This window comes from Mixophyes fleayi, chromosome 4 (assembly GCF_038048845.1).
Source record: "Mixophyes fleayi isolate aMixFle1 chromosome 4, aMixFle1.hap1, whole genome shotgun sequence".
Classification (NCBI taxonomy): Eukaryota; Metazoa; Chordata; class Amphibia; order Anura; family Limnodynastidae; genus Mixophyes; species Mixophyes fleayi.
Genome location: NC_134405.1, coordinates 25,889,364 through 25,911,291, shown reverse-complemented (window position 1 = coordinate 25,911,291; position 21,928 = coordinate 25,889,364). Strand labels below are relative to the sequence as shown.

Genomic DNA, 21,928 nt, shown 5'->3' with positions numbered 1-21,928 from the left:
GGATGGCAAATCCCCAGTGCCAATGTGACCGTTACAAATATTGGGCGGATTCAAAAGATATCCTTTCTGTCAAAATGATCACTTCCCAGGCCAGTCGCTATCGTTTCAATTATAACTATGGATTCCATTTCTTTAAAGAAACACATCCAGTCCGTTTCTAATCTCTGAGTGAATTTGTCATCATCACCTCATGGGGGAAGGAATTATCCACCTGTGGCTGGATCACTTATAAATAACTTATTGTAATTTTTATCGTTGCCCATGTACTGATCTGTGATATGTTGCATCTCTGTAGTGGAATTGTATTGATATCTGAGACAGTATGCCAGGGGAGCTACTGGTAATTGTTTTTTTGCAATTTTTCTAAAGGAAGTGCTAATTAATAATTAATTAATAAGGCTTTTTCATTTGTGAATGACCAAAACTTGTTTAGCTTGAACATACAGCAGGAAGTCGTTAGACTGTCATTCTATTTCTCTAAGAAAGGATGCAAGTGATTTAGGAAATCACAGATTGATGTAAATTTTGTTAAGGTTTAAAACCGTGTTAACTTCAAGTTTAGAGGATATCTCACATCTGGATAATAAATATTTGATGTAATATTGCAGATGTTGTGGTGCCACTAGCAGCAATGTAAAAAGGTGTTAAACCCCCCCCCCCCCCCCCTCCTCCCTGATTTATGTGCAGGCTGCATGAAACAGTCTGGATTTGTTAAAGGGATCAGGAGGTTGGATTACCTCCAGCCAGGGTATTTGTGTAAAACTTTATATGAAGAGCTATGACCATGTAATGTGTCATTTCATCTGTGACTTCTGGATCACTAGTACCTCAAACTAGCGTGTAACTGTCTTCATTAGGCTGTTCTGAGGTTGGGACCCTGCATTCCAGTACCAACACATTTGCTCACTACCCTGCAGGTCTGGCCAGTGTAATGGGCCAAGGGGAACCATCCACAGTAACCCTGATGTGAAGGAAGAAGTCAGGGGTACCAGCCCAGGTGCCCAGCAAGGGCGTACACTAGCAGCGAGAGTTACCCAGAAAGAAGTAGTGGTGGCAGCAGAGCCCCTCCTACTGTGTTTAGAGGGGCATAATTGGGATAAAGAAAGGGAATGGTGGCAAGGCAAACTGAGTTGGTCCCCAGCAACACGGACAGGGTGGCATAGGGGGTCTATCCTGTTACAGTAAAGAACCCTTTCTATGTTCATGGTGAAACCTTTCCATTATGACCCCTTAAACCCATCACACACTTTAGTTTGCATTTTATATTTTTACAAAAAAATATCCACTGGTCTTTCTTTATACATTTTAGGGACACCTTTTTATTATTATATATTTATACAAGTCTGTGATAACAGACATTAGTTATATATGGTAGCTGACAACATCTAGAAAGATAACCATACAGTTTATCCCCACTGAAACATAAAACATTGCAATTTGATTACAAATGAGAAGGCGTGGCCATATATTAATAAAATAGTGTTTTAATGTAATTACATTTAACTTATAAACATGTATGTCTTAATCTTACTAACATTGTAATTTAGCTTAGATTTGACTGGCTGCGTTCTCTAATCATGTGACATAGGGCGCGAGGCTCCACCTCTTGCAGCTGTACACAGGTAACAACAGGGGACAAAGGTACGCGGGTGACATACTCTCGCTCGCCCCGTCTGAAGTGTGTTAGTTGTGGTGAAGCTGGGGGAGGAAACAAAGCATTATTATCTATATGACTAACGGGTTGTTTTATAAAACAATGTATTAGATGGGCATCTTCCCAGATTCTGGTTTACTGCATTACACAGGAATAGCAACTAGCACATTAGAGTGTAAGCTTTTTGGGACAGAAAGTCATTTGATAATGTGTAGTTTCTGTAACAAAATGTTGAGTTTGGATATATATCAACCTCAGCTAGTCATAAAAGCGCTGTGAAATAAAAATAATACTGGTGCCAGAAGTGGGATCTCTTGACGAGAACGAGGTGGGGTTTATCATGACTTCTGAAATCTCACCAGAAGAATTAGAATCAGTATCTCTCCCATGCTGTCTGAACGTCAGAATTAAGGGACGAGAGACTCCTGGACGTGAAATTAGGAATGTCAAATAGTCCACTAGAGGGTCTTCACCTTTCTCTTCCCCCTGCGGTAGAGAGCATGTTAAGTTATCATCAGACTGACCTTGCCCGTTGACCCAGAGAAGCTCCACTGTACACTTACCGGCATCTCACTTCTCCCCCGACTCTTCACCACAACTTTCCCTCGAGTGAGAACCTGTCCCTGCAAAGCTTCCCAGAGTTGCCGATTCACACCCAGCATCAGTGAGACCGCCTCGTCCTGGAGATATAGCTGAACTTCCCCTGATCCGTCCTCCGCTTTTACACTTAGACATAGAAGGGATGAGATGAATGAGGACAATTTGCGTAAATAACTATCCACCTAATCCTTTCCCTATATCTGGAATAAAGATCCATGACTTGTCTGGAAATTTGTGGACCCATCTCCTGCACATAGCAGCCATGTAGTGGTACGAGCCAATAATACACTAAACACCAGTGACATTACTAGGGTACAGTGTGCCTCGTTTCCGTGATGTCACTGGTCCCTAATAACTTTATGGCCTGAATTTTCACAAATATTGGTTCAGGCCATAGTAGTTAGAACTTCAGTAGGAAAATAAATGGGACGAGTCAGATTGAGCGGCAATCGTTCGATATCACAAAAGGAACGCATTGGGTGTGCTGAGCCGACACCTATCAAGTCACCGAGGTCCACAAGGTTTGTGCCTACATATCTGACAAAGGACGTGGGTTTGTGGAGAAGACGTTTGCAGTGGCTGATTGGGGACACAGGGTGTTCCTAGCTAAACATGGCGTAGGGGCACCAGTGCGCTTAATTTTGCCAAGTGCTGCAGTATAGGAGGCGAAGGATGGTGCCTTACTAGAGGGAGCTTGAGATGGGTACTCACCAAGCTGTAGCTCTGAAGACCCCGGACTGGGAGGTGCAGAAGGGCGAGCGGTCACACGCTGCCTAGGGACAGAGAGAAGACTTAGCCAGGTTACATTAGGCAACCACAGACGTACCAGTACTGTACAATTACCTGCATAAAAGCGCTCCCACACATAGAACAATCCCAGTACAAGGTCAAGCTGAAGACACAAGTCACCGAGCAGACCGCACGTTGTGGCGTCAAGGGCCCGGGCAGGTTCTTCAGCAGCACAAGTGGGGGGACAGAAACACTCTCACTGTTCAGAAGGGAAACAGTATAGGTTAATACCTTAAATTCCAATAGTTCCCAAGGGACCTCTAGTACTGTGCACTCACCTGCTCTCTGTCGGAGGACTCAACACTCTTACATAGGTGGTGGGCACACTTCGGAGGTAGGGTCTGCCAGACCTTAAGGGGGGTGAGAGTAATACATATGAAAATGTTGGCAGCAGGAAGGGTAAACATAGTAAAGGGACTTGTCAGGTTCTGTGGCATCTGCAGCTTCCCCGTTACTGTTCAGCTACAATACCCATAATCCTCTGAGAGCTAAATTCAGAGAACATGTCTATTTGCTGGAGCTCTCCAATAAAGACTATAAGCCAGTTATCAAGTGACACTGGGCTGACACTATATAAATAAATAATAATGAATAAAACGGGTTGAAGGAGACCCGGAGAAAATGGAGACAATACCTGGACACTTTCCTCTCCAGTCCTTGCATGGATACTGTGGCCCCTGGGAGCAGTCCCAGAGGGTAGGGGCCCTTAAACAGATCCAGATAAACGGATGCAGATGTTTGGCTGCCGGGCTGTGTCAGGATCACCTTGAGGGAAACCCCATGTGGCAGGAAGCTGTCTGAGGAGGAAGAGGACTGTCAGTGTTTTACTGAGTCTACCTCTCGAGAAGGAGAAAACACACTTACCGGGAACATGCGTCCTGGATGACAGTAAACATGTGCTCTGCGTGCAGCACATAGTACGAGAAGACACTACTCCAGTCACAGACAACAGGGACCCACGAGAGCTGGAACAGACACATGACATGTAACAAACATGCCAGTCATATCAGGATGCCTTGTGTAAGCCACACTCACGTGGAGACTACCAACCTGTCCTTCAATGCGTCTTCTATACAGAGGCCTTCAGCTGGGTATGGTGAAAGCCTGGTGGCCTGAAACATACGGATCAGTGTGTGCGCACAAGACGTGCGGATCAGTGTGTACAAGAACACAACTCGTTATTTACCTCCACATCTTCTAGTGTCCAGGCACTGTGAACTCTCAGACACTGAGGAGCGTGCGTCAGTTCCGGGGAACAGAGATCAAATATCCCAGAGTCCTAAATATATAAATCAGATATAAAAGGTGAAATGTGGTCAAAGGGAGCTCCTCCCCCTGCAGGGTGACACAGACAGAAGGGAGCTATGAGCCTGTCCCTCCCCCTGCAGGGTAACACAGTGACACAGAGCGCAGTGAGCTATGAGCCTGTCCCTCCCCCTGCGGGGTGACATAGTTACACAGACAGAAGGGAGCTATGAGTCTGTCCCTCCCCCTGCAGGGTGACACAGACAGAAGGGAGCTATGAGTCTGTCCCTCCCCCTGCAGGGTGATACAGTGACACAGACAGAAGGGAGCTATGAGTCTGTCCCTCCCCCTGCAGGGTGACACAGTGACACAGACAGAAGGGAGCTATGAGTCTGTCCCTCCCCCTGCAGGGTGACACAGTGACACAGACAGAAGGGAGCTATGAGTCTGTCCCTCCCCCTGCAGGGTGACACAGACAGAAGGGAGCTATGAGTCTGTCCCTCCCCCTGCAGGGTAACACAGTGACACAGACAGAAGGGAGCTATGAGTCTGTCCCTCCCCCTGCAGGGTGACACAGACAGAAGGGAGCTATGAGTCTGTCCCTCCCCCTGCAGGGTGACACAGACAGAAGGGAGCTATGAGTCTGTCCCTCCCCCTGCAGGGTAACACAGTGACACAGAGCGCAGTGAGCTATGAGCCTGTCCCTCCCCCTGCGGGGTGACACAGACAGAAGGGAGCTATGAGTCTGTCCCTCCCCCTGCAGGGTGACACAGACAGAAGGGAGCTATGAGTCTGTCCCTCCCCCTGCAGGGTGACACAGTGACACAGACCGCAGTGAGCTATGAGTCTGTCCCTCCCCCTGCGGGGTGACATAGTTACACAGACAGAAGGGAGCTATGAGTCTGTCCCTCCCCCTGCAGGGTGACAACCGGATGGACAAGTAGTACAGTTATTACAATGAATAGCGCTGGTGTCTCACCCTCTCGCCTGTTGCAGTGATACGATACAGTCTGCTAGGCTGGAGGAAATGAAACCACCGCACTGAGGATGAAGAGAACTGCAGGGTAACCTGTAGAAAGAGACAGGAAACAGTAAAACGAGAACAGCCAAAGAGAGTGGAAAAAAAACCACAGGACCCAGGTTCTTACCTTAGAAACCTGTTTATCGCCCTCATTTCCAGCTGCCCCTCCTGGCTCTCTGCCCCCTTCCTCTGGGGACAGCTGCTGGATATCCACCCATGACGCCCTAGCCTTGAACTGAAACCCATCGTCATGTCCAGAAACGAACAGTCTCCCCTCCAGACTCTCAATCAGGAGGTGGCGCTGTGCCCAAGGAACTTCTAACCGTGGCACCTTACTGGGCGGGGGCAGGCTGGACTCCGGAGCAGGGCAGGAGGGGCAGCTGTCAGAAGAGTGAAGAACTCTCACATCCCGCGTGGTGAAAACAGCGTAAGTCCTGAGAGAGAGCCGTAAGAGAGATCGGGGGAAGGGACAGAGTGAGTGTGAGTGACAGCACAAACTAAGCATTGGTTATAGAGTAGAACTGGTCACCTGCTGCGTCTCTCCTCCCTCTTCTCTCTGTCCTGGACACTTTCTGTCACCGGCTGATACCGACATACCTCCAGGACGCAGCCTAGGAGGGAGATATTAGGGGGATCACAGATCTGCGGGGGCTAAACATATCATGTCATGAGCTAATGCAGGTTGGGAGCTCGGAGAAACAGATACTGACTGCAAGCAATAAGGCTTATGTCATGGGAGGTCGACACGAGAGCTGGGCACTGACCGACCGGGCGACACGAGAGCTGGGCACTGACCGACCGGGCGACACGAGAGCTAGGCACTGACCGACCGGGCGACACGAGAGCTGGGCACTGACCGACCGGGCGACACGAGAGCTGGGCACTGACCGACCGGGCGACACGAGAGCTGGGCACTGACCGACCGGGCGACACGAGAGCTGGGCACTGATCGACCGGGCGACACGAGAGCTGGGCACTGACCGACCGGGCGACACGAGAGCTGGGCACTGACCGACTGGGGGTCACGAGAGCTGGGCACTGACCGACTGGGGGACACGAGAACTGGGCACTGACCTGGTGACTGAGACCCTGGTTGATCCTGCAACGAGGAACAGTAGTGAATGGACAGACTTTTCTAAATTTACCTAACCAGGCGATAGGTGGGCCCGGCAGAATCAGGCAGGTGAGAGTAGACAACTGGTCCTTTAATTGGAGAGATCCCAAGGAGGAAACATGAAGTACACCGAGGAGGACCTGGGGCAGAGATAGGATGCCTAGTTACAAGACAACATGTTCCTCATCCAGATCTGCATGTATTACTGCTGACAATACCGTGTTACGTCTGTATCTGTTATAAATGCATGCCAGGGATCACATACTAACAAGATTAGTAGCGGCAGGAAGCTGGCCACCAAAGTAAAAGACTTAGAAAACAACATATGTCCAGTTGGTAAACTCTGATACATAAAAAATAAATAGTCAAATAATACAGGGTTAATACATAGGTACTCACATGAGGAGTGGACAGGTCTTCTGATCGCAGAGAGTTATAGGACCAGTGAAGACTGCGATTAGACTCCTCTCTCTGGAGATACTGGGAATTAGAGACTAGAGAGGGGATAAGAGAGAGATGGGGGAGACACCAGGGAGGAGAGAGGGGAGAGTACTGAGGAAGAGATAGAGAAGTGATATCATCATTAGATCATGAACACTAACTCCTGACATTTTTTGTATTGGATGGACCCACTAGCCCTACATTCTTCTCCCACTCACTCTCTTACCTCCCGAAGAGGACAGTCATGAGAGTCCACCAACATCTCTTCCTGCAGGTCCCTCTCACACCTCTCATCTGGCAAGGAGGAAAGTGTTGGGGACAAGAGTTTCTGTGCAAGACCCTGGGGACCAGAACCTAGGGGATGGGTGAGACAGCGCTGTCTGACGAGACGAGGACACAGTCTACAAGAGAAACAGGACTTCAGAACATTCTTACGTTCTCTCTCCAAAAGAATCTGCTCCATCTCTACAAGTTCCTCTCCTCACTCTGCAATCCTTACTTCTCCTGCAGCTTCTCCATGAGGTTGCACACCCACAGGTACTCTGGGAGCCTCAGCTGGTATCGGAAGAGGAGGTGGAGGTGGATGTTACCAGATCCAGAAAAAGTAGGACATGGAGCGCTAAGACAAGAGAATTGACAAATTCTGACCCTGCTCCTCAGACAGCACGAGAGCATGAGAGTGGGGAAGAGAGGGCTGGGAGACTGCTGGAGGTGAGCATCACACACCTGAAAGAGAAGAGAGTTGGGAATATGAGTGAGTGATGCACAGACATTCATCATGCAAGGATACTTTCCCCTGTACCCCAATCTCTCACCTCCACTTTCGCTCCTTCTCTCAGTCCTCTCCCCCGGTTCCGTAGCTGCGTGTACGCTGTGCAGAGAACCACCGCCCCGTCCAGCTCATACAGACCAGCACGAGCATCCAGGACACGTGTTAGCAACCCCTAGGGGAGAAAGCAAAGAGCAAACATGCTATACGTTATCAGGGCTGGTTTCCCAATCTAGAACAAGTTACACAAATAAAAGCAAATATCAGATTGTTATATCAGTTCACAGCAAATGAATTATAATCATGTCATTTTCTACAAAACAAATAACAAAATAAAACATTCTGTGACTACGTACCTGAAAAATGTGGTTTTATTCAAATATTACTAACTTGTATTCTGCTGGAGTTTTCTTGCTTATCCTTCCCAGCGACGCACCCACCCGCTCCGTCTTTCCCAGCGACGCACCCACCTGCTCGTGCTTCCCAGCGACGCACCCACCCGCTCGTTCTTCCCAGCGACGCACCCAACCGCTACGTCTTTCCCAGCGACGCACCCACCCGCTCGTGCTTCCCAGCGACACACCCACCCGCTCGTGCTTCCCAGCGACACACCCACCCGCTCGTGCTTCCCAACGACGCACCCACCTGCTCGTGCTTCCCAGCGACACACCCACCCGCTCGTGCTTCCCAGCGACACACCCACCCACTCGTTCTTCCCAGCGACGCACTTGCCTCCTAGTCTTCCCAGTGACGCACTTACCTGCTTGTCCTTCCCAACGACGCACCCACCTGCTCGTGCTTCCCAGCGACACACCCACCCGCTCGTCCTTCCCAGCGACGCACCCACCCGCTCGTGCTTTCCAGCGACGCACCCACCCGCTCGTTCTTCCCAGCGACGCACCTACCTGCTTGTCCTTCCCAGTGATGCACCCACCCGCTCGTCCTTCCTAGCGACGCACCCACCCGCTCGTCCTTCCTAGCGACGCACCCACCTGCTTGTCCTTCCCAGTGATGCACCCACCTGCTCGTCCTTCCCAGTGACGCACCCACCTCCTCTTCCTTCCCTTGATGTAAAGGTCACTTTATACATATAAAACCTGACTTTCAATGACATATTTGTAACATGAATTGTTAAAGTAGAATTTTACCCATTAACTTTTATGTTGAGCTCAATATCTCATACAATAATATTGAATATTACTTACATGGGGTCTGGTGGTCCCCCCCCCCTCCCGATTTGGCAAGTCCCCTGTGGATGCCTGCCATGACCCACCAATTGCACCCTCATTTCTCTGTCACTTACCTCATTCAATCAGACAGGGTGTTGTTTAAGCCCCACTTCCATAATTGGCCCATTAGATATGACCGAGGAGTTGAACCATTACGGCCAAGGTGGGACTCGCCAAATCTAGGGGAGGAGGAAGGGGGTGACTCTGTCTAAAAATATATTTTTCATTTCTGGGAGTAGTTACCCTTTAACCCTGAATGACTCCCCTCAAAACCACCCCTTGTTGATCTCTAACTTTTACGAATACGTTACTATTAAGTTGTAATACATACTAAAAGCCTACAGGTGGTGCAAGAGAAATCTGTTATCGATAAAGGGCACATAGCTAGACACAGAACAGAGGCTCCTACAGGCTGTGAGAGGTATTACAGAAAACAAACACATGTAGTATGTATGCCATGCTTAGGAAACCTGTGACCCGCCAGCTGTTTTTGGCATAATAAGTGCCAGCGTGCCCTGCCAGCTTCTGGGTACAGGTCGACTATGTGAGGAAATATATATCTATATTTGTTCTATATATTTCTGTGTAATCTGTAAGATGTCCTGTGGTGCACACTGTGCGTTACTGAACTGCTCCCTGACAATATTGGATGTACCTCTCACTATGGGGAATGGTAGAGGTCACAGAGTCCCATAATCCCACCATCTCCTCACCTGGTAGGTTAAAGTCTTGGATTCCTTATGTTGTCCCTCCCTCGGTCTCTCCTGGGGTAGGATGTGGGACATGTCTCCCTGACTGTGGAAGACGTCTCCCTGACTGTGGGCTGAAAGATCTTCTGAAATCTCCGCAATAGGGGTGGAGGGAGGCGAAGAAAGTGGAGGGCGACAGAGGAGGTGGGAAGAGGAGGTCACAGCAAAAACGTTCAATGAGGAGCCACGTAATGAAGACACAGAGAGTGAGGTCACCTCATATGTGTCACCCACGTGAAGAGTGTGGTACCAGGATAGCTTGGATGGAACCTGCAAAACAAAATAATGAAGGCAGTGATGGATGCAAATAATCTATTTATTTCCCTAGAGAATGACACAGAAGAGAGTCTGCCTCTCCTCCTGCAGGGTGACATAGTGACACAGACAGAAGGGAGCTATGAATCTGTCCCTCCCCCTGCAAGGTGACACAGTGACACAGACAGAAGGGAGCTATGAGTCTGTCCCTCCCCCTGCAGGGTGACACAGACAGAAGGGAGCTATGAGTCTGTCCCTCCCCCTGCAGGGTGACACAGACAGAAGGGAGCTATGAGTCTGTCCCTCCCCCTGCAGGGTGACACAGACAGAAGGGAGCTATGAGTCTGTCCCTCCCCCTGCAGGGTGACATAGTGACACAGACAGAAGGGAGCTATGAGTCTGCCCCTCCTCCTGCAAGGTGACACAGACAGAAGGGAGCTATGAGTCTGTCCCTCCCCCTGCAGGGTGACACAGACAGAAGGGAGCTATGAGTCTGTCCCTCCCCCTGCAAGGTGACACAGTGACACAGTAACACACTAACCTGAACAATCACAGGAATGGACTTTTTTGCATCTTGAAGTAAGAAGGAAAAGAACATTTTGTGCCGGATCTCCACAAGTGATGAAACTGATGACAGCTGACCAGTTACTGAAACACGGAATCCTCGAGGGTGAGACCTGGGAGAATGTGTGAGTGAGATAGAGAGTAAGATTAGAAGAGAGATGTTGATAAAGACAGTCTTACAGGAACCAGGAAAGACAGAAAAGGATGCAGGAATCGAAGAAGGAAATGATCAAAGGGGACGCAGGAACAATAGAAGGGAACGCAGGAATCAGGGGAGGAAAGGACCGAAGGGGGCGTGCAGCGACTGGAAAGGACCGAAGGGGGTGCAGAAATCAGAAAATAGGCATGTGGAGAGCAACCAGGGAAAGCAGTAGATGATGTAGAGAATGGGAAGGCAACAAAGAGAGCAGGATATAAAGGAAGCAGAGAAGGAGGTAGTTATAGGGGAAAGGGAGTGGAGAATCAGGAGAAATAAAAGAGGACACCAGGATCAGAGCAGGCGGCAGAGGACACTGGAATTATATCTCCCATTACCTGTTATCTAGAAGCAGAACAGCACGTTCTGGCGTAATGGATGTGACACCGGCAGGACCTGGCACTTCTTGTCTGACCACAGTTGGGGTGATTGGGATAGGGGGGGACAGCACCTCCACATATCCCCCTCCATGCTGAGTGGGAATATAAGACCAGCATGGTAGTAGAACCAGGGACCCCAACAAAGACAAATCAAACTGGGTCACCTGCAGAAAGAGACAATAGAATCACTAGCGCCATCTTGTGATAACTGTGTGTTTAGCAGGCACTCTCTGAGTGATACGGTGTGTATAACAGAGATAATTACTGACTCACTGTGGATGGTGCACAGAGCAACGATGTGCTGTAACCCATAGCAACCAATCAGATTTCTCCTTAGAATAGCCAGACTAATGAAAGCTGATCTCCGATTGGTTACACGTGTTATTAAAGAAGCTCTATTGTAGCCATGTGTGTTCACATGATATCTATGGACATACGTGTACACTATATGTGCAGCCGACAGTATATAAACCTTACCTCACATGTTACACAGCCACTGGCGTCTCTGACATACAAGTTCCCATCATGCACTATGTTGCCTCTGTTAAGGTAGTCCGACATGTATCCGACAAGAAGAAGACGGGCCCTTGGAAGGATTGTGTCTGTCACAGGGTTGGTCCCTCTCATCTGCCCTAACCCCTCAGTGCCCCATCGCTGGAACTGTTCTGTGTCCCAGCCCAAGAGGGAGACACATGGGGAGCGCTGGAGGGAGAGGAGCTGAGATACCGGGGTGAAACTGGGCGAGAGAGGAGACAAAGAGGGTGAGGAAATATATATATATTACTGAAACAGTCACATTACATTTCAGGAACCAACCAGCAGTATAAATAATACATGGCATTGCAGTTCCTCATGTCATAAGATAATACTGAACCTATAAAGAATAGTAGCACCAAACACATACCACCTCTAAGGATAGTGCCAACAGACACACACCACCTCTAGGGATAGTGCCACCAGACACACACCACCTCTAGGGATAGTGCCACCAGACACACACCACCTCTAGGGATAGTGCCACCAGACACACACCACCTCTAGGGATAGTGCCACCAGACACACACCACCTCTAGGGATAGTGCCACCAGACACACACCACCTCTAGGGATAGTGCGACCAGACACACACCACCTCTAGGGATAGTGCGACCAGACACACACCACCTCTAGGGATAGTGCGACCAGACACACACCACCTCTAGGGATAGTGCGACCAGACACACACCACCTCTAGGGATAGTGCCACCAGACACACACCTACTCTAGGGATAGTGCCACCAGACACACACCACCTCTAGGGATAGTGCCACCAGACACACACCACCTCTAGGGATAGTGCCACCAGACACACACCACCTCTAGGGATAGTGCCACCAGACACACACCACCTCTAGGGATAGTGCCACCAGACACACACCACCTCTAGGGATAGTGCCACCAGACACACACCTACTCTAGGGATAGTGCCACCAGACACACACCACCTCTAGGGATAGTGCCACCAGACACACAACACATCTAGGGATAGTGCCACCAGACACACACACACACACACACCACATCTAGGGATAGTGCCACCAGACACACACCACGTCTAGGGATAGTGCCACCAGACACACACCTACTCTAGGGATAGTGCCACCAGACACACACCACCTCTAGTGATAGTGCCACCAGACACACACCACCTCTAGTGATACTGCCACCAGACACACACCACATCTAGGGATAGTGCCACCAGACACACACCAGCTCTAGGGATAGTGCCACCAGACACACACCACGTCTAGGGATAGTGCCACCAGACACACATCAGATCTAGGGATAGTGCCACCAGACACACATCAGATCTAGGGATAGTGCCACCAGACACACATCAGATCTAGGGATAGTGCCACCAGACACACATCAGATCTAGGGATAGTGCCACCAGACACACATTAGATCTAGGGATAGTGCCACCAGACACACACCACCTCTAGGGATAGTGCCACCAGACACACACCACCTCTAGGGATAGTGCCACCAGACACACACCACCTCTAGGGATAGTGCCACCAGACACACATCAGATCTAGGGATAGTGCCACCAGACACACATCAGATCTAGGGATAGTGCCACCAGACACACATCAGATCTAGGGATAGTGCCACCAGACACACACCAGAGCTAGGGATAGTGCCACCAGACACACACCACCTCTAGCGATAGTGCCACCAGACACACATCAGATCTAGGGATAGTGCCACCAGACACACATCAGATCTAGGGATAGTGCCACCAGACACACATCAGATCTAGGGATAGTGCCACCAGACACACACCACCCCTAGGGATAGTGCCACCAGACACACACCACCTCTAGGGATAGTGCCACCAGACACACATCAGATCTAGGGATAGTGCCACCAGACACACATCAGATCTAGGGATAGTGCCACCAGACACACATCAGATCTAGGGATAGTGCCACCAGACACACATCAGATGTAGGGATAGTGCCACCAGACACACATCAGATCTAGGGATAGTGCCACCAGACACACATCAGATCTAGGGATAGTGCCACCAGACACACACCACCTCTAGGGATAGTGCCACCAGACACACACCACCTCTAGGGATAGTGCCACCAGACACACACCACCTCTAGGGATAGTGCCACCAGACACACACCACCTCTAGGGATAGTGCCACCAGACACACACCACCTCTAGGGATAGTGCCACCAGACACACACCACCTCTAGGGATAGTGCCACCAGACACACACACACACACACCACGTCTAGGGATAGTGCCACCAGACACACACCACGTCTAGGGATAGTGCCACCAGACACACACCACCTCTAGGGATAGTGCCACCAGACACACACCTACTCTAGGGATAGTGCCACCAGACACACACCTACTCTAGGGATAGTGCCACCAGACACACATCAGATCTAGGGATAATGCCACCAGACACACATCAGATCTAGGGATAGTGCCACCAGACACACATCAGATCTAGGGATAGTGCCACCAGACACACACCACGTCTAGGGATAGTGCCACCAGACACACACCACCTCTAGGGATAGTGCCACCAGACACACATCAGATCTAGGGATAGTGCCACCAGACACACATCAGATCTAGGGATAATGCCACCAGACACACACCACCTCTAGGGATAGTGCCACCAGACACACATCAGATCTAGGGATAGTGCCACCAGACACACATCAGATCTAGGGATAGTGCCACCAGACACACACCAGATCTAGGGATAGTGCCACCAGACACACACCACCTCTAGGGATAGTGCCACCAGACACACACCACCTCTAGGGATAGTGCCACCAGACACACATCAGATCTAGGGATAGTGCCACCAGACACACATCAGATCTAGGGATAGTGCCACCAGACACACACCAGAGCTAGGGATAGTGCCACCAGACACACACCACCTCTAGCGATAGTGCCACCAGACACACATCAGATCTAGGGCTAGTGCCACCAGACACACATCAGATCTAGGGATAGTGCCACCAGACACACATCAGATCTAGGGATAGTGCCACCAGACACACACCACCCCTAGGGATAGTGCCACCAGACACACGCCACCTCTAGGAATAGTGCCACCAGACACACATCAGATCTAGGGATAATGCCACCAGACACACATCAGATCTAGGGATAGTGCCACCAGACACACATCAGATCTAGGGATAGTGCCACCAGACACACATCAGATCTAGGGATAGTGCCACCAGACACACACACCACCTCTAGGGATAGTGCCACCAGACACACATCAGATCTAGGGATAGTGCCACAAGACACACATCAGATCTAGGGATAGTGCCACCAGACACACACCACGTCTAGGGATAGTGCCACCAGACACACACCACGTCTAGGGATAGTGCCACCAGACACACATCAGATCTAGGGATAGTGCCACCAGACACACACCACCTCTAGGGATAGTGCCACCAGACACACACCACCTCTAGGGATAGTGCCACCAGACACACACCACCTCTAGGGATAGTGCCACCAGACACACATCAGATCTAGGGATAGTGTCACCAGACACACATCAGATCTAGGGATAGTGCCACCAGACACACATCAGATCTAGGGATAGTGCCACCAGACACACACCACCTCTAGGGATAGTGCCACCAGACACACATCAGATCTAGGGATAGTGTCACCAGACACACATCAGATCTAGGGATAGTGCCACCAGACACACATCAGATCTAGGGATAATGCCACCAGACACACACCACCTCTAGGGATAGTGCCACCAGACACACATCAGATCTAGGGATGGTGCCACCAGACACACATCAGATCTAGGGATGGTGCCACCAGACACACATCAGATCTAGGGATAGTGCCACCAGACACACATCAGATCTAGGGATAGTGCCACCAGACACACATCAGATCTAGGGATAGTGCCACCAGACACACATCAGATCTAGGGATAGTGCCACCAGACACACATCAGATCTAGGGATAGTGCCACCAGACACACATCAGATCTAGGGATAGTGCCACCAGACACACATCAGATCTAGGGATAGTGCCACCAGACACACATCAGATCTAGGGATAGTGCCACCAGACACACATCAGATCTAGGGATAGTGCCACCAGACAGTCAGAGAGAGAGACACACACACACACACACACACACACACACACACACACACACACACCACCTCTAGGGACAGTACACACATACCTGTAGCTGAGTGGTAGTTGGGGGCAGAGTGTTTGGAGACATGTGATGACACTCTCACAGATATCAGCAGCCCCTCTCCCCCTGCTCTCCTCACACAGGTGATCCAGGACATGTTTCTGAGCAGACTGCAGCCAGGCAGTGACCTGTCACATAACACACACTGCTCAGTATACTGGGACACTGACATGTATCATACACAACACGACTGACACTTACCAGGGCTCCTGGGGGCTTCTCCGTTTCCATGGTATCATCAACCACAATCCTGCTCCAACCCCATGCTGATCTCTGTAAGGAAGTACTGGCAAAAACACGGAAATGACGTATATCGGCAGCATCACTTACTGGCGGATGTAAGAGTCACTGAGAAGTGTGCGAGCCTTGCGCCATCTGGTGGTGAAACGGTGAACTGCATGTATTTTTTAAACCAGCGCTGAAACACTAAACACAACACATGTGGATGGGATTTGTGTAATCATTGATTCATCAGTGTATTATTTCTTAATAAAGTCATATGCAAATACATATGTATAAAACTGGCCAGATGCTAGCTGACTATTGAAGTGCAAATCCCAGTTATGTTGGTATAACTTTGCTTGATATATAAGTGAACTTATTACGAAAATTCAATAATTATACCACCTAGTAAAGTTCTAAATGACAGTTAAATCCCTAATGCATCATCGGTAGCGTGGCCGAGCGGTCTAAGGCGCTGGATTAAGGCTCCAGTCTCTTCGGGGGCGTGGGTTCGAATCCCACCGCTGCCAGAATCCTTTTAGTGTTTACATCTACCATCTACTGGGAGCATTTTATCACCTTTATTCAAATAAAATATCCATTTTACCAGATAATAATGAATAATTTCTTGCAGTAAAATGACACCATCAGAAGGGTGCCTGCAGTTTTCATTTTGTAATGTGCACTCGAAAAAAAGAAAAACTGGGCTCGTCCGGGATTTGAACCCGGGACCTCTCGCACCCAAAGCGAGAATCATACCCCTAGACCAACGAGCCACTACAAGCACATAACTGACCTATAGCTATATGAATAATGTCAAGAGATATGTGCAATGTTTGTGAGAAGAATGACTGTCATATATATGTATATGTGAAATACCTGTGAAATGGCAGTCATATGTGAGATATGGGTAATGCCTGTGAAATGACAGTCATATGTGAGATATGGGTAATAATACTACTGCATATGTTGTTAGGAATACTCCAGCTATAAGTCTGTTTTTGGGAACACTACAGCTATAAGACTGTTGTTGGAGACACTACAGCTATAAGACTGTTGTTGGGAATACTACAGCTATAAGACTGTTATTGGGAACACTACACCTGACTGTTGTTGGGAATACCTCACCTATAAGACTGTTGTTGGGAATACCTCACCTATAAGACTGTTGTTGGGAATACTGCAGCTATAAGACTGTTGTTGGAGACACTACAGCTATAAGACTGTTTTTGGGAATACTACAGCTATAAGACTGTTGTTGAATGAACAAGTGGAACGATGCAAATTACCAAAAACTTTGGACCTAAAGGAAGCTCGAAGTAAAGACTGATGCACAGACTTCCATATCTTCCTAAGGCGGTTGGCCGTGGTTCTGGTTTCAGGTGATCTATCAGTGGATAGAGAGGATAAGGAGTTGACTCTGGGATGGTACCCCAGGTTGCAATAAAAAGGAGAGTACCGGGAAGACGTGTGGCATGCGCTGTTGTATGCAAATTCGGCCCAGGGAAGGAGGTGAGCCCAATCGTCATGGTGTTTGGAAATATACAGTCAAAGGTATTGCTCCAAGGATTGATTCACCCTTTCGATCTGTCCGTTTGACTGCGGGTGGTAGGCAGATGATAAACTGAGGCTGATGCCTAGGAGAGAGCAGAAGGCCTTCCAGAAGACTGCAATGAATTGTAAGCCCCGGTCTGACACGATATCTTCCGGTAGTCCATGGTAATGGAATATATATTTGACGAACAAGGTGGCCAAAGAACGGGCAGAAGGTAACTTGGTCAAAGGAATAAAATGGGACATTTTGCTGAACCGGTCCACGGTTACCCAGATGGTGTTACACCTAGAGGATAGAGGTTAAGTCAACGATGAAGTCCATGGACACATGGGTCCAAGGTCTGACTGGGACAGGTAACGGCAGTAGTGGCCCGGAAGGGGAACTCCGGGAAACTTCGTTCTTGGAGCACAGGTCACAGGATGATATATACTCTCTTACATCCTTAGACAATGATGGCCACCAGGCAGTACGAGAGACAATTTCAATGGTCTTGGCAATACCGGGATGTCCAGAAGCCTTGTTGTCATGACACTGTGAGAGGACCGACTTTCTGAGGTGTACAGGCATGAACAGTTTGCCCACTGGTGTTTCAGAAGGTGCCTGTGGATGACATTGCTGAAGGGTTTTACCCAGTTCCTGTGTGAAGGCAATCAAAATAGAAGAAGAAGGAATAATGGAACAGAGCTCAGAAACTGGAGTTTGAGAAGAGATAAAGTTACGGGACAGGGCATCTGCTCTTAGGTTCTTTGAACCAAGCCGAAATGTAATAATAAAATGGAAACGAGAGAAGAAGAGGGACCACCGTGCTTGCCTGGAGTTCAATCTTTTAGCGGACTCAATTTAGGATAGGTTTTTATGGTCCGTATAGATTGTGATAGTATGTTTTGCTCCTTCAAGCCAGAGGCGCCATTCTTCTAATGCCCATTTGACGGCCAGTAATTCACGATTGCCCACGTCGTAATGTTCTTCAGCGGAAGAGAATTTTTGAGACAAATAAGCACAGGGATGAAGGCGGTGGTCTATAGGATCTTTCAGAGACAATACGGCTCCAACTCCTACATCCGAAGCGTCAACTTCAACAATGAAAGGAAGGTCTGGATTAGGATGTCTCAGAACTGGGGCAGACATGAAAGCACGTTTCAAGGCTTTAAAGGCGGAAACTGCAGTAGGCGACCAGACCTTAGGATCAGCACCCTTGCGGGTCAGAGCTGTGATGGGGGCGATGAGAATAGAAAAAGAACTGATAAACTTCCTATAATAATTGGCGAATCCCAGGAACCTTTGAATGGCCTTCAATTTAGAGGGTTGTACCCAATCAAGAATAGCCTGTACCTTTGTGGGGTCCATAGCAAAGCCTTCAGGAAAAATGACATATCCCAGAAAAGTGACCCTGGAGACTTCGAAGTCACACTTTTCTAGTTTAGCATACAGATGATGATGACGGAGCTTCAGAAGTACTTGTCGAACATGTTCCCGATGTTGTTCTAATGAGCGGGAATAAATCAGTATGTCATCTAAATAGACCACTACGAAGGAATCCAAGAATTCACGAAGGACATCGTTGATTAAGTCTTGGAAAACAGCTGGAGCGTTGCTGAGGCCGAAGGGCATAACGAGGTATTCATAATGGCCCGTTTGAGTATCAAAGGCGGTCTTCCACTCGTCGCCACTTCGGATACGTATCAAATTGTAGGCCCCTTGTAGGTCAATTTTGGAATACATTTTAGCTCCTTTTAGTTGATCGAAGATGGCTGAGATAAGTGGCAAAGGATAAGTATTTTTAATGGTTATTTTATTTAACCCTCTGTAATCAATACAAGGCCTAAGCCCACCATCTTTTTTAGCCACAAAGAAGAAGCCTGCTCCGGCAGGAGACTTGGAAGGCCGTATGAAGCCTTTTTGCAGGTTCTCCTTTACATATGATTCCATGGCTTGGGTCTCTGGAATAGATAAGGCATATAATCTTCCCTTGGGCAACCTAGAACCAGGGACAAGGTCAATAGCACAATCGTACTCCCGATGTGGAGGAAGAACATCTGCTTCTTTCTTAGAGAAAATGTCAGAGAATTCACGGTAATGAAAAGGCAACCGTTCAGGGCAGATCTGAGTAATTCTGAGTGGTAGAGACAAGCATGAGAAAGGACATCGAGGACCCCACTTGATGATCTCACCCTTGGTCCAGTCGATACAAGGATTGTGAAGAACAAGCCAGGGGTAGCCCAGAATTAAAGGAACCGAAGGGCAATTAATTAGATACAGAGAGATGGTCTCGGAGTGAAGGGCACCCAACTTTACCTTCAGAGGAGGTGAGCGATGATGTATTTCACCCTTATCTAGGCGATTTACATCCAATCTAAAAACAGTGATGACGGATTCCAGAGGAACGGCTGCGAAACCCAAGGACCGGGCGAGGGTCAAGTCCAAAAAGTTACCGGTAGCTACACTGTCCAGAAAGGCTGGAACGGAAATATCTAGTCTGTTGAAAGTGAGCTGAGCAGGTACAAGCAAAGAATTTTTTGGAGAGATGACTTGTAGGCCTAAATGGACACTCGTCATGTTCACTTGGCCTGGTCTTTTCCCGGTTTAACGGGGCAGAAACAGAGCAGATGGCCCTTCTTTCCACAGTACAAGCAGAGACCCAAAGTACGCCTCCGGGTATGTTTCTCAGATGACAGTCGATATGCTCCCAGTTGCATAGGTTTGACTTGATCAATAGGAGCAGTTTGCGGAAGCATAGGAGAAAAGGATGAAGAACTTTCCTTCTCAGCCTTCCTTTCTCTGTATCTCCTGTCGATTCGGATAGCTAACTGCATAAGTTCCTCGAGGGATCCCGCAGTAGGGTACTGGACCAAGGAGTCCTTAATTTGTTCAGAGAGACCCAGACGGAACTGACTACGAAGGGCTGGGTCATTCCATGCACAGCCTGAAGACCAACGCCTGAAGTTGGAACAATATTCTTCAGCGGAACGTTGTCCTTGCGATAAGGATCGAAGCTATGCTTCTGCGGAAGCCACTCGGTCCGGGTCATCATAAATCAATCCGAGTGCTTCAAAAATGCCGTCCACAGACTGCAATTGAGGGCTGTTGGAATCTAGGCTGAATGCCCAAGATTGCGGATCCCCTTGTAAGAGAGAGATAATTATCTCCACTCTCTGCTGTGGAGATCCAGACGAGAGTGGTCTCAATTTGAAGTAAAGCTTGCGATCTCCCGAAAAGCGGTCTGGTAAATGCATCTTGGGTTCCACCACGGCGGACTGAGCAGCTTGTGAAGCTCTTGACGCCTGTTCTTGGGCAGCCTGCCGCTGGGACAGCTCCTGGACCATTTGGGACAAGGTCTGGATTTGTCCTGCCAACACTTGCGCCGGACTTGGTTCCATAGGACCGAATAAAATGCAATTCACTCACTGCTAGTGTATATTTTTTGGCCGGTTATAATGTAAGGACCCCTCCAGCCAGTACATCAAAACCCGGAGTCTACTCAGAAGTCTGGTTTTCGCTGGAGCCCCTAGTGGTGGGGACAGATTTGGCCGCAGACAGCTGAGGGTCGTGAGTTGTGCACTGACTGGGGAGAACCCAGCGATAGCGTATAGGAGCAATTAGCAGAGTGAAATCCAGGCAAGGGTCGAGGGCCAGCAGCAGACAGAATATCCAGTAAACAAACAGAGGTCAGAGGTCACAGGCAAAACAGCAGCGTAGGAGTCCAGGCAAAATTTGGGGGTGTGGATTCGAATCCCACCGCTGCCAGAATCATCTTAGTGTTTGCTGTTTACATCTACCAGACTGTGTTGGGTGCATTTTATTGCCCTTTAACCAGATAAAATATCCAGAATATCAGATAATAATGTATAATTTGTGTAATACAGTAAAACGACACCATCAGAAGGGTCCCTGCATTATACAGTTTTCACTCGGTGATGTGCACTCGAAAAAAATAAAAAGTGGGCTCGTCCAGGATTTGAAACCGGGACCTCTTCTCAGCGAGAATCATACCCCTAGACCAAATAGCCACTGGTTATAAATTTGCTTTGGGGGTGTGGGTTCGAATTCCACCGCTGCCAGAGTTCTTTTAGTGCTTCCAGTTTCACACACTCCTGTATTTTCAGGCCAGTTACCCAATGTTGTTAGCTTTTAATAGCTTTTTTACTCAATAGATTGTAATCTTGCGCGCAGACCCCTCTTAGCTCTCTCTGAAACCTATTCATTCCCATGATCTCACACCTACTTACTGGAGTCCTTGGTTCCAGGGTTCCGATGCAACTTGACTAGGTCCCAGAGGAGGAGGAGGCCTATGATAGCTGCCGTAGGTGAAGCCCAGTAACTTGGGGTCGCTGGAAAGTATGGCAGGGAGCCAGACAGATGATTTTTCACTTGCCTGTCA

The 21,928-nt window shown here is 48.8% G+C and overlaps 1 protein-coding gene and 2 non-coding genes across 4 annotated transcripts; 1 reads left to right on the top strand and 2 right to left on the bottom strand.

The window, feature by feature from the left end:
• Positions 1–1,468: 1,468 nt before the first annotated feature.
• CTC1 (CST telomere replication complex component 1) lies at positions 1,469–16,149 on the bottom strand. Of its 2 annotated transcripts, XM_075206469.1 has the most exons (24): positions 15,975–16,081; positions 15,759–15,901; positions 11,484–11,742; positions 10,965–11,170; positions 10,408–10,543; positions 9,576–9,881; positions 7,680–7,808; positions 7,364–7,590; positions 7,091–7,265; positions 6,823–6,975; positions 6,455–6,563; positions 5,839–5,920; positions 5,437–5,743; positions 5,268–5,357; positions 4,230–4,322; positions 4,094–4,155; positions 3,908–4,008; positions 3,678–3,840; positions 3,322–3,393; positions 3,098–3,242; positions 2,966–3,027; positions 2,218–2,380; positions 2,014–2,140; positions 1,469–1,698 (listed from the first exon to the last, which is right to left on the bottom strand). In XM_075206469.1, the coding sequence occupies exons 1-24, from the start codon at positions 16,002–16,004 to the stop codon at positions 1,544–1,546; spliced, it is 3,495 nt and encodes a 1,164-aa protein (XP_075062570.1). In that variant the 5' UTR covers positions 16,005–16,081; the 3' UTR covers positions 1,469–1,543. The 2 variants fall into 2 exon arrangements, with proteins under 2 accessions (XP_075062570.1, XP_075062571.1); XM_075206470.1 differs by lacking the exon at positions 15,759–15,901 and having other exon boundaries at positions 15,975–16,149.
• Positions 16,150–16,443: 294 nt separating this feature from the next.
• Positions 16,444–16,525, top strand: TRNAL-AAG (transfer RNA leucine (anticodon AAG)). Its single transcript has one exon. It is a non-coding gene; the product is annotated as a tRNA-Leu (tRNA).
• A 174-nt stretch (positions 16,526–16,699) lies between these two features.
• Positions 16,700–16,771, bottom strand: TRNAP-UGG (transfer RNA proline (anticodon UGG)). Its single transcript has one exon. It is a non-coding gene; the product is annotated as a tRNA-Pro (tRNA).
• Between the last annotated feature and the right edge of the window lie 5,157 nt (positions 16,772–21,928).